Below are 12088 nucleotides of genomic sequence, written 5' to 3'. Positions count from 1 at the left end.
CCCCTTGTATAATTCAAGAAACAAATTAATATTGCCGTAAAGAGATCTTAATTACCATGCAAGAGCAGACGCTCATGGGAAATGTAGTCCATTATCTTGCAGTAAGCGATTGCAATCACACAGGGGAAGTTAAAAAGACTACAAATACCGAGTGCCCGCTAGGTCTGTTCCGAACAGATGTGCGAACTAAAGTGAATCTATACCCGTGCAGTTAGGCTGGGTTCTTAAACCCGGTGAGTAGTTTAGGAGATCTGAGCCCACACGTCCGTCCTGTAAGTACCGTGTTCATGTCTTATGAACTCTGTTTGGAGTTCTACACGTTTATGTGGCACTTCTGGTGCTTTTGACGATGGCTGACCGACCCTGCTTAACGTACCGTTACTTGATGACTTTGAGTAGCCATTAATAAACAAACAGCCTTATTATAATATAAATAACTATTATAACTAACATGTAATAACTAATATTGATTTATTACGGTATAATCTGCATATTTGGCAGTGACTGAATTATTTGCGGGAACTGTTGAAGTTTTATAATGTGTTTAAACCCTTCTTTAACGTTCAGTCGTTAGTGAGGATGTCGGAACTGAGCGATGAAGCCAGTGGGTCGGAACTGCTGTCCTCCAGTCAGTCCGTGTGGTTCGGCCTGATGGGCGGGGAGGACCTGGAGGTGCCGCTGGACCTCCACACCGCCTGCTCCATCGGGCAGCTCGGCGTGGTGGCGGAGCACCTGCGGAGGTTCGGGTCCATTTACACGGCGTTTAACGTCCGGAGGGGACACACATGGACAGACCGCATGTGGTTATAAACTAGTACACAGGCTGTGTAACTAGAAGAGCTGCTCTCAGGAATAATGCAAAAAAGAAAGAAAATATATACTGAATATACTGGGAGACGGAGCATTAGAGCTGATTTAGAGCTCCCGTGAGTGACCTGCACACGACCCTGGAGTTGATGTCCTCATACTTCAGCCCAGGGGCTGATCGCTGTTGTCTACCTGCGTATGAGAGTTTGTGTGTTGTTTTCAGGTGCTGTGAGAAGGTGGAAGTGGTGTGTAAAGGAGGATGTTGTCATGTCATGTGTGTGCTGTCTGGTTCTCTCCAGAGGGGACGTGGACGTAAATGGGAAGAACCTCGGGGGGTGGACCCCGCTCATGTACGCCGCCTACATCGGCCACGACAGCATCGTGAAGCTGCTGCTGGAGTCCGGCGTGAGTGTCAATGCCAGCACCGCTAAGGGATTGACCCCACTGATGCTGGCGGCCACCTGTGGCAACCACAGCATTGCTTACTTCCTCCTACAGGTACTAACTGCTCTTGATAATTCATTCATTCATTGACACTTTATATGTTGCTGACCAGTGTTTTGTGGTGGTTTTGTAGTGCCACCGCAATGTCGAACATCAGAAGTTATGTGTCTTGTTTTTGTAAGTTGTAGACTTTAGCTTTAACGATCTTTCTAAAAAGCAAGGGGCAGAGCTTGAGCGTAAGGATGAGCGTGGGTGGACGGCTCTTCTGCACAGCACAAGCACCGGACATCAACAGATGGTCCGATTCCTCCTCGACAACAACGCAAATGCTAACATCAAGTAAGCCGCACAACACAAACACACAACTCGTCTTCAGTCACAAACAAATATACGTGAAAACATTTTCTAAAAGTAAACAGTAAACTGTACGCCTGAATTTTTTAAAATTTAGCTTGACCTTTGATTTTTGCCTTGTCAGGGAACCCGTGTTAGGGTTCACCCCATTGATGGAGGCTGCAGCCTCAGGTCATGAGATCATTGTCCAATATCTGCTTGACCACGTGAGTGAGTGTGTGTGTGAAATCAACAACTTCACTTCCCAAATGAGCTGTCCAAATGGTGTATTTTAAAGAATATGCATGTGTGTTGCAGGGTGCACAGCTTGAGGAGAAAAACTTTAAGGGCGAGACTGCCAGGGCGTTGGCCATGATGTACGGTCACACCAAGATCGCAGGCCTTATTGACATGCACTCTCTGAGGGCAAAGTCAGGTATACAAGTATTCCCTCCCACCCACGAGCACGTGCTCTCTTCCACACACCGTTCCACAGACCACACCCCCTCCCCTGCATATGGCCACACCCACGTCGGTCTTCATGGGCGTGTCCTTGGCAGGGCAATACGACGAGCTGAGTTCTTCAGAGGAAGACAGTGCGGCTCCCAGACCCAGATGTGCCCGTGGCAGGTCCCGGGGTCCGAGCATTCACGACGGTCCACAGGCCATCGCTCGCTTCCGGGCAGCACCCAGACCCGGTGAGCACACCAGCGACCCTACGCTGGGTCACACCATCTGAATTTACAGGCAGTGAGCTACACCGCAGACCTTTAGCGAGACTAAAAGAGATTGATTTTCTTTTTAAAGGATAACTGTTAGAATAACATTTAGCTTTTATACTTTCAAATATAAGCCCAGAGTGAAAAGGCATCCGAGTTTGATCTTAAATTGAGCTTAATTAAGTGTTTCATGATCATTATCGGCAGCACCGCAGTTGGAAAATCAAAACAGAAATATACACTAACACTTTAGGCTTTATGTTACCAAAGGTGTGTGCAAAAATGCTGTGATGTTTGGAAATCGAAGGGGAATCCTGTTTCGAAGTGCAACGATCTCGTTTGCTTTGACGACGTTGCATTTGTAGACCTTCCTCCGGTCCTGCCTGGATATGTGACGTTTCGTGACGCGGCCGAGCAAAACGAGGGCATCTGTAACCGTGATGTCACTTCCCCGATCAATGACCTGGATGGTCAGAGCAACAGCAGTCGAGGTGTGTCTCAGTGGCTGCCAGGATCTCACTCACTCACTCACACTTAATGGACTTGCATAAGCCTTCATGAGAAGAACTTCACTCACACACACTCAATTGAGTTACATATGCCATGAGAATCATTTTGCATACCTATGTACTACAGTATAGTTAATACAAGTTCTACCTTTTATAAGTTTTAAGTTGTAAGTAGTAGGTCTAGAGTACATTTATCTTGTACACTCACTTCATTAGGTACATCTGGCTATTACCAGGTTACCACTACACCACCACCAGCCTGAACTGTTGATACAAGGCTACCATCTGATTGAAATCGAGACTCATCAGACCAGACAGCATTTCTTCCATCTTGGTTATCCTATGTGAATTGTAGCATCTCTTGCCTGTTCTTAGCCTGTCCGCCCTTAGCATTCAGATCTGCTCTTCTGCATACCTTGGTTGTAACGAGTTATTTGAGTTACTGTAGCCTTTCAGTCAACTCAAACCATTCTCTTCTTACCTGTAGCATCAACAATGTATTCTCTTACATATTCTCGATGTATTCTCTTGTAGAGACTCTGTCTAGCACCAGCAGCTCCTTAAATCTCCTTCATTCCCTAGTCTAATGCTCCATTTAAACTTCAGAAGGTCATCTGTGTGTGTGTACAGATGTGCTCCTGTTTGATAATGATGTGTGTGTGTGTACAGATGTGCTCCTGTTTGATAATGATGTGTGTGTGTGTGTGTACAGATGAGCTGCAGTTTGATAATGACGTGTGTGTGTGTGTGTGTACAGATGAGCTGCAGTTTGATAATGACGTGCCCACTATGAGGCGTGGTAGCAGCAGTAGTGAGGGCGTGCCGTATGTCCTCGGCCTCAGCGGGGAGGCGTCGCTAGAGAGCAATGAGGTAACCATGGCAATATCAAACCCCACTCACAGACACAGGAACACCACCATCAAACCCCACTCACAGACACAGGAACACCACCATCAAACCCCACTCACAGACACAGGAACACCACCATCAAACCCCACTCACACACAGGAACACCACCATCAAACCCCACTCACACACAGGAACACCACCATCAAACCCCACTCACAGACACAGTAACACCACCATCAAACCCCACTCACAGACACAGTAACACCATCAAACCCCACTCACAGACACAGGAACACCACCATCTAACCCCACTCACAGACACAGTAACACCACCATCAAACCCCACTCACAGACACAGTAACACCACCATCAAACCCCACTCACACACAGGAACACCACCATCTAACCCCACTCACAGACACAGTAACACCACCATCAAACCCCACTCACAGACACAGGAACACCACCATCTAACCCCACTCACAGACACAGGAACACCACCATCAAACCCCACTCACACACAGGAACACCACCATCAAACCCCACTCACACACAGGAACACCACCATCAAACCCCACTCACACACAGGAACACCACCATCTAACCCCACTCACAGACACAGTAACACCACCATCAAACCCCACTCATAGACACAGGAACACCACCATCAAACCCAAATCACAGACACAGAAACACCACCATCAAACCCCACTCACAGACACAGTAACACCACCATCAAACCCCACTCACAGACACAGTAACACCACCATCAAACCCCACTCACAGACACAGGAACACCACCATCTAACCCCACTCACAGACACAGTAACACCACCATCAAACCCCACTCACAGACACAGGAACACCACCATCAAACCCCACTCACAGACACAGTAACACCACCATCAAACCCCACTCACAGACACAGGAACACCACCATTAAACCCCACTCACAGACACAGTAACACCACCATCAAACCCCACTCACAGACACAGTAACACCACCATCAAACCCAAATCACAGACACAGAAACACCACCATCAAACCCCACTCACAGACACAGTAACACCACCATCAAACCCCACTCACAGACACAGTAACACCACCATCAAACCCCACTCACAGACACAGTAACACCACCATCAAACCCCACTCACAGACACAGGAACACCACCATCTAACCCCACTCACAGACACAGTAACACCACCATCAAACCCCACTCACAGACACAGTAACACCACCATCAAACCCCACTCACAGACACAGGAACACCACCATCAAACCCCACTCACAGACACAGTAACACCACCATCAAACCCCACTCACAGACACAGGAACACCACCATTAAACCCCACTCACAGACACAGTAACACCACCATCAAACCCCACTCACACACACAGTAACACCACCATCAAACCCCACTCACACACACAGTAACACCACCATCAAACCCCACTCACAGACACAGTAACACCACCATCAAACCCCACTCACAGACACAGGAACACCACCATTAAACCCCACTCACAGACACAGTAACACCACCATCAAACCCAAATCACAGACACAGTAACACCACCATCAAACCCCACTCACACACACAGTAACACCACCATCAAACCCCACTCACAGACACAGTAACACCACCATCAAAGCCCACTCACACACAGGAACACCACCATCAAACCCCACTCACAGACACAGGAACACCACCATCAAACCCCACTCACACACAGGAACACCACCATCAAACCCCACTCACACACAGGAACACCACCATCTAACCCCACTCACACACACAGTAACACCACCACCAAATAATGCTGGGAAGATTCTAATAAATCAATATTCTCTCTCTCTCAGGACTCCGATCAAGCCAAGAGTTGCTCCCGGCGACCCAATAAACTCCATCACTCCAAGAGCAAGAGTCGCCACAGCAACAGCAACTTTACCCCTCCCATCAGCACTGGGGATTGTGGGACAGGCCCTCCCCCCGGACCCTCCTCCTACGCGGGCCCCAAGGTAGACCGCAGAGTGCCAAAAGAAAACGTCACGCTCGTGTGACGTGTTTGTGAGTCAGCGCCGATGTGTGTTTCTTTAACACGGAGGGGCTGTTGTGCGTTGTTTGCGTATGTTTGTGGCAGGACCTGGCGGAGTTCTTGGGGCAGATCGGCTTTAGTAAGTACCTCCCCCTGCTGGAGGAGCAGGATATCGACCTGAGAATCTTCCTCACGCTCACCGAGAACGACCTCAAAGAAGTGGGCATCACGTGAGTGGCGCTCCATCTGCGAACACCCCCTAACACGCACACACACCCCACCACAAAAACAACCACCACCGTCACGACCCCCCCCCCCCAGACCACATTCCAACACTCGAGGCTTTCTGTCCGTTTTGTCCCTAGTTTGTTTGGTCCCAAGAGAAAGATGACATCGGCGATAGCCCGTTGGCATAGCAACACCCGTCCCCCCAGCGACGCACTAGAGCAGGCCTACGCCGACAAGCTGGAGGCCGAGATGCAGGAAATGGCCATTCAGCTTCATAAGGTATTACGACTGCTAGCCAGACCACCAGTACTTAGAAAACCCGTTTGAATAGCACATTAGGGTGTGTGTGTGTGTGTGTGTGTGTGTGTAGCGCTGCGTGGAGACGGAGGCTCTGCAAAGTCAGGTCTCTCAGGAGAAGGAGCTGCGTGCGGTGATGGAGGGCTGCCTGATGGAGGAGAAGATGGCGTGGAGGGGCGTCCTGGGACAGCTGCACCGCGGCGTGGAGCGTCTCCAGGCGCTGGACACCACCCTCCAGACGCTCCAACGCGCCCACACGCAGCTCGCACGTCACGTCCACGCCGACGGCCGCGCTCCCCAAGAGGGTCGGTACGCTCCCGCACAGACTGTGGCTCTCAGCCGCATATTAATATCCTCACATGATTTTTAAGGTTTGTTAAGAGTCTATTGACCTTCTGATTCAGGGTTAACTCCTCGTGCTGTGACGTGGCCAGACTTTGAAAACCATTCGATCGAAGACTCTATGACCTAAATACATAAATAGTTTTCCAGAGGCTCACGTGTCGAACGTGCACAGGGGAACACGCGTTGACAGTATTCGGAGGATGATACAAACACGTCCATCTGCTATTCTGGCAAGGCTGTACAGAAGCACAGATGTGTGAAACTCGGGTCAGGGAAGGACCGATGGGCTCTGAGAGCAGAGGCAGACAGGAGAGGGTCAGACAGGAGAGGGTCAGACAGGAGAGGGTCAGACAGGAGAGGGTCAGACAGGAGAGGGTCAGACAGGTGAGGGTCAGACAGGAGAGGGTCAGACAGGAGAGGGTCAGACAGGTGAGGGTCAGACAGGAGAGGGTCAGACAGGAGAGGGTCAGACAGGAGAGGGTCAGACAGGAGAGGGTCAAACAGGAGAGGGTCAAACAGGAGAGAGTCAGACAGGAGAGGGTCAGACAGGAGAGGGTCAGACAGGTGAGGGTCAGACAGGAGAGGGTCAGACAGGTGAGGGTCAGACAGGAGAGGGTCAGACAGGTGAGGGTCAGACAGGAGAGGGTCAGACAGGAGAGGGTCAGACAGGAGAGGGTCAGACAGGAGAGGGTCAGACAGGAGAGGGTCAGACAGGCTTCAGAGTGAAGCTGCTGTCACACATTTGCTGCAGGTGTTTGAATCCAGTCTGTTATTTCTGCTTTTCCGTGTCTTCCCTCTTTTCTCTAGGCGATAGTTTGACATGTTCCAAGATTCTCTCGAAGATGGAGTCTTATGAAGAGGAACTAGGTAAAAAAAAAAACACATACATAGCTAAGAACTAAAATAAAAAAATAAATAAATAAAAAAACAAATAACTAAGTTTGAAAATTGGTTATGCTGGTGTGTTTAAGCTGGAGGTCTGAGAGAACTCTGCCAGAGTCTACAGCATCTCTGCACTCCAGAGAAGACCTCCAACAGCTGGGAGGAAGAGTCCTAGCAATAACTCCACGTGAGACACACACACACACACACACCAACCACTCCTGTGCTGACATGTTCACATTAAAGGCACAACCCCAGCTAACACATTGCATTTATTGGGTTGACTCTAAACATCTGACAGACAGACAGACAGCCAGACGTGTATTTTGGTCTATTGCAGAACTATTACTAGCCTGAAGAGGATACGGTCTAACACACCAGTTCTGCTATACTTACTGTTTATCTCCACAGGTGCTCCAGAAGTTTATCTGACGGAGGGTGAACACACCACCCTGAACACACCTGAATAAAGAGAATTGCCTCGGCTGGCCAGAGAAAGACAGACAGACAGAATGACAGAGAGAGAGAGAGAGAGAGAGAGAGAGAAGGGCGGAAAGATGGAAAATAGCAGTAAACAAAGGAAGAAGGGCAAAACCAGAGGCTGATAAATGACAAGCAGATGGAGAGGTGAAGCCTCACCCACACCTGGTGTCATGGACTTACCCCACTGCATTGTGGGAGCGCAGATCGACGCAATTAAAGACAATCTATATATGAAAAGCAGGGACCTGAGGCGACAGCGGCAAACGGCATGCGGACGCCCGTGCACACACACACACACACACACCGATGTGATGCAATGCTGTACAACAAATCAGACCTCTAAGAATGAGTTGAGATAACCTTGTAAAAAAGCTTTTGAAACAAAGAGGGAGTCCTGGGACGCCCAGACTGGACCAAACGAACCTTCCACTGGCCTCCACTGGCTGTGAGCTGCAGTTGACCCTGCATCAGCTGGTGCTGCCCCCCTGTGGCCTGGTTGCCAGTTTACAACCTTACCGTCATCCTGCCTGTATGTGGGTCAGGCGTTTAGTCAGTAGGTCTTGTTACACTTTTACTGTACATTCGATGTCCCAAACACACTGCCCTGTGCCACCATTCTCGTGGTCCCAATCTGAGTTTGCCCACACTGGGCCGGGCCGGATCATTATTTATTTATTTTTAAATCCGGCTAGTGGTATGTAGGAACGCTTTCTAAACAACGCACATGTGGCCTGCCCAAACAGAACCCTTAAGCTTTTCATTACATAAAACTGTAGAATTGTTGTAGATATTGTTTTGATTTAAATTTTTTGGTGTGCTTTATTGTTCTGTATTAAACGAAGTATTAAAATAATTTTTACCTTTGTATGATTCCCTTGCGTACAGTTCAAATAAAGAGATTCGTTGTCTTCTACCTCTGGACATGTTTTTTCTAAAACCAGTAAATCAAAGTCCAGATGACCATAAAAACATTATTTTGATATGACACGAGAGTTAAGATCAATGCCCAGTTGAAGACTAAACTTGGTGCTGTACTGCACTACGTGTGCTACATGTAAAAATATTAACACAGCCACTAAAATAACTAGCATGAAGACGTCAACTGTTATCATTGTCAAGCATTACAATGAGAGCTGTGTGTTCTGTCTATTTGTATGCAAAACGGCTCTAACACTGTACTGTATGACCAGCAAGAGACTTAACGAGCCTTACGCTGGAGAAACTAAGACGAAGCTGATCCGCTGACCAGCTGAGGGCCAACAGGATTACGAAAATGTGGGTTCGGCATTTTAATGCTAATAACATTTCATTAATGACGTATCCGTTTGCATCGTCGGTTGCTATGGCAGCAGCTGTGGTAGGAAACGTATTGGAAAAGAAGCGGTCCACACTCTAGGAACTTTAGACTATGTCCGAAATGTCCAGTTTCCCTGGAAACCTTGTGTACTACGCTGATATTTTGACAACCTCCACCTCTTTCTCCCCAGTAGTGAATCTTCATCTTCTGCATCTTATTAACGTAATTCTCTCCTACCAAGTCATCGGATCACCCTACCAATCAGTGTGTGGTCTATAAGAAAGAACCAGGTTTATTGTGGGGACGCCATAGTCCTGTGGGAACACAGACGCATGTCCAAATGCAGGCAGATTCAGGAGCTGTGGGAAAGTACACAGCAAAAATAAATCATAGATCTGTCTGCCAAGGTAACATGTTCAACCTCTATAATGGTTCCTCTGTCCACCATGAGCAGTCCGTCCGTCCATAAGTTCATCAGGTCTTAATAAGGACACAAAAAGGGCTTGTGATGAGATTGGGTTATCAGAGAGTGTGTGCGTGTTTGTGTGTGTGACACACACCCCTTCCTACTGTTTCATGCTACTGCCATAGGTGCGCAGCATGCGTGAGAGAGAACACACCTGTGCAAGTGTGATGTACTGAAGGGGTGGGTGTGTGTGTGTGTGTGTGTGTGTGTGTTTGCATGTTGTGTGTATATGTGACGGGTGAATTCACTCAGGTGACCACAACCAGCTGAAAAGTAGCCGTAGTTCTGGGGGCGTGTCAGGTGTATTCACACAGGTGGCCACACCCAGCAGGGCAGTGATTGGATGTCTTCAGCCACTCCCTCATGTGTTCCAGGTGGCCTCCGTGACTGCATCCCTGACACCACACGAACAAGCCCTTCACCACATGGTGGCAAACCGCACACACGCTCGCACACTGGTGGCACCTGCACAACACACACAACACACACACACACACACACACACACACCAAGGAATCAGCCCTGAAATAGTTCCAGACATGCCTAATGTTGAACGCTTTCAGACAAAACCCCTTTCTGGCTAAAGTAGCACTTTCAGAAATCTCATGGACACTTTGTATAAGCCCATAAACTAAATCTACCATCTCATCACAAAATTAATCCCAAACACGGAGATTTAGACTCTCTGGCAGTAGGTGTAATGAAAATGTAAATGAAATGTAATTAAATTAACCTTGGAACCAAGGCGTTATGGATATAGTTACAATAATTACTGGTATGCAAGTAAAAAAAAAACTCTAACTGAAGGCGGAGCTGTGAATAAATATAATAATTGGGCAACGATATTGATTTTATTAGATCTTAGCGCGCTGCCTGTATCAGGGGGAGTAAGTCTCACTCAAGTTAAATGTCAAGGTCTGTGTTTTGTGAATATTAAGTATACATCCAGAGCTCCCGTATATTGCAACCTACTCACCAAAAGGCCTCCACTCATCCTGGGTTCTTGTTTTTGTATTCTAGATTTTGCTGATTTTCGTTCTCTACCTTCCAAAACTCTTTCCTTTCTAATACTATGGATCAACCCTGTCTACATCTTCACTGTAATAGTACAGAGTTACTACCAACAGTTTTCATCCTAACTGGTGGAGATGAATGATGTTTTTTATACATTGTGTAAATTCTTTACCTCCATGATCTGGTCTAGGCATGCAGGCAACAGTATCGAAGACCTTCTCTGCATTAGGTGAGACGCGTCAGTCCGAGAAGAAGAACCCAAGGGCCTCATAACTTCCCCCTCACTAATATAGTCAAAGTCAAATTTATTTATATAGCGCTTTTCACAACACATGTTGTCACAAAGCAGCTTTACAATCGTAAAATTGTATCCTTTTAAAGAAGATTATATTACTTCCCGGAGAGGCATAAATGTTTAACAGGGGTGGGCATAGATTAATTTTTTTAATCTAGATTAATCTCACTGAAATCTTGAAATTAATCTAGATTAATCTATATTAAAATGGCTCATATGCGTGCTACCCAAGTAATGACTAAAAGTCAGTTTTTGAGATAGGGTTTCTTAATACAGAGGGTGCATTAGACCAGGGGCTCATCTCCTGTTTCCAAAATGCATCAATGACTGCTTGAGAAAGCTGTTCTACTTTGATACTTGAAAAAAAAAACATGCTCAATAAAATGTAGGTTACTCTTGTTCAACGGTTTATTCAGTTAAACATGAATTTGTAAGCCTACATACTGTACATTAAATAACATGTTTATTCAGCTAAACATGATATTTGAAATGTAAGCCAACATTTAGTACATTTAACCTCACGGACGTAATTTTCAAAAGTCAGTTTTGGTCCTCTGTAGTTTTAACGGTTAAAAAGAAATATTTAAATAGCGACGAATCTAGCGCTAGGACCATGCAGAAAACGACCGCTCCGAGATCTGCTCCGGTAACACTTTACGTTCCTAAAAATGAATTTTCCATTAAGCAAACTGGCGACCTGGCGACTTCGTGGCTGCATCCATGTAAAAACACGTACGATTTGTAATTCACAGGTTTAAAAACTCGTTCTCGCCCCTACTGTGCAATTTGGTTAGGAATACAGCAGAGCTGAACTATCAAGTTGAAAGTCATCCTATTTTGTTTACCCATTTTGACCCAGTTCCCAACCCAACTTTAAAAATAGATTAACGATAATTTTTATATCGCCCGATAAGAGTATCAAATTAACGACCGGGTCGTGTATATATATATATATATATATATATATATATATATATATATATATATATATATATATATATATATATATACAGTTAAGGTCAAAATTATTAGCCCCCTAGGAACTTTTAACTATTCCCCTAAAATACTGGCAATTCT

General features: G+C 46.6%; 2 protein-coding genes across 8 annotated transcripts in view; one reads left to right on the top strand and one right to left on the bottom strand.

Annotated features, from left to right (window-relative positions):
* The first annotated feature begins 156 nt into the window (after positions 1 to 156).
* On the top strand, positions 157 to 8198 carry anks3 (ankyrin repeat and sterile alpha motif domain containing 3). Of its 3 annotated transcripts, XM_076970390.1 has the most exons (16): positions 157 to 272; positions 568 to 740; positions 1107 to 1305; positions 1469 to 1590; positions 1730 to 1811; positions 1903 to 2020; positions 2145 to 2282; positions 2669 to 2794; positions 3570 to 3682; positions 5529 to 5687; positions 5810 to 5934; positions 6070 to 6211; positions 6303 to 6534; positions 7382 to 7441; positions 7546 to 7643; positions 7868 to 8198. In XM_076970390.1, exons 2-15 carry the CDS (start codon positions 580 to 582, stop codon positions 7629 to 7631), a joined length of 1863 nt encoding a protein of 620 aa, XP_076826505.1. In that variant the 5' UTR covers positions 157 to 272; positions 568 to 579; the 3' UTR covers positions 7632 to 7643; positions 7868 to 8198. The 3 variants fall into 3 exon arrangements, 2 of the variants coding, with proteins under 2 accessions (XP_076826505.1, XP_076826506.1); XR_013120527.1 differs by lacking the exon at positions 7868 to 8198 and having other exon boundaries at positions 6303 to 6538; positions 7546 to 7623; XM_076970391.1 differs by lacking the exon at positions 568 to 740 and having other exon boundaries at positions 182 to 272.
* Positions 8199 to 9503: 1305 nt separating this feature from the next.
* The window catches only part of wdr24 (WD repeat domain 24), a 14638-nt gene continuing 12053 nt past the window's right edge, over positions 9504 to 12088 (bottom strand). For all 5 annotated transcript variants that reach the window (XM_076970388.1, XM_076970385.1, XM_076970387.1 and 2 more), the window contains one exon: positions 9504 to 10167. In XM_076970388.1, coding sequence (XP_076826503.1) covers positions 9999 to 10167 — 169 coding nt within the window. In that variant the 3' untranslated portion in view covers positions 9504 to 9998. The remainder of the gene's footprint in view (positions 10168 to 12088) is intronic.

The sequence above is a fragment of the Brachyhypopomus gauderio genome, chromosome 13 (assembly GCF_052324685.1).
Source record: "Brachyhypopomus gauderio isolate BG-103 chromosome 13, BGAUD_0.2, whole genome shotgun sequence".
Classification (NCBI taxonomy): domain Eukaryota; kingdom Metazoa; phylum Chordata; class Actinopteri; order Gymnotiformes; family Hypopomidae; genus Brachyhypopomus; species Brachyhypopomus gauderio.
The sequence above is the reverse complement of the archived record's forward strand: the minus strand, read 5'-3'. Positions and strand labels throughout refer to the sequence as shown.

What these genes read in the sequence shown, in the direction of transcription:
- anks3 (XM_076970390.1), top strand. Translation starts at nt 580, where the DNA reads ATGTCGGAACTGAGCGATGAAGCCAGTGGGTCGGAACTGCTGTCCTCC. An exon ending in AACGCAAATGCTAACATCAA is followed by an intron (nt 1,591 to 1,729) that starts GTAAGCCGCACA and finishes TTGCCTTGTCAG; the next exon opens with GGAACCCGTGTTAGGGTTCA. An exon ending in CTCTCTGAGGGCAAAGTCAG is followed by an intron (nt 2,021 to 2,144) that starts GTATACAAGTAT and finishes TGTCCTTGGCAG; the next exon opens with GGCAATACGACGAGCTGAGT.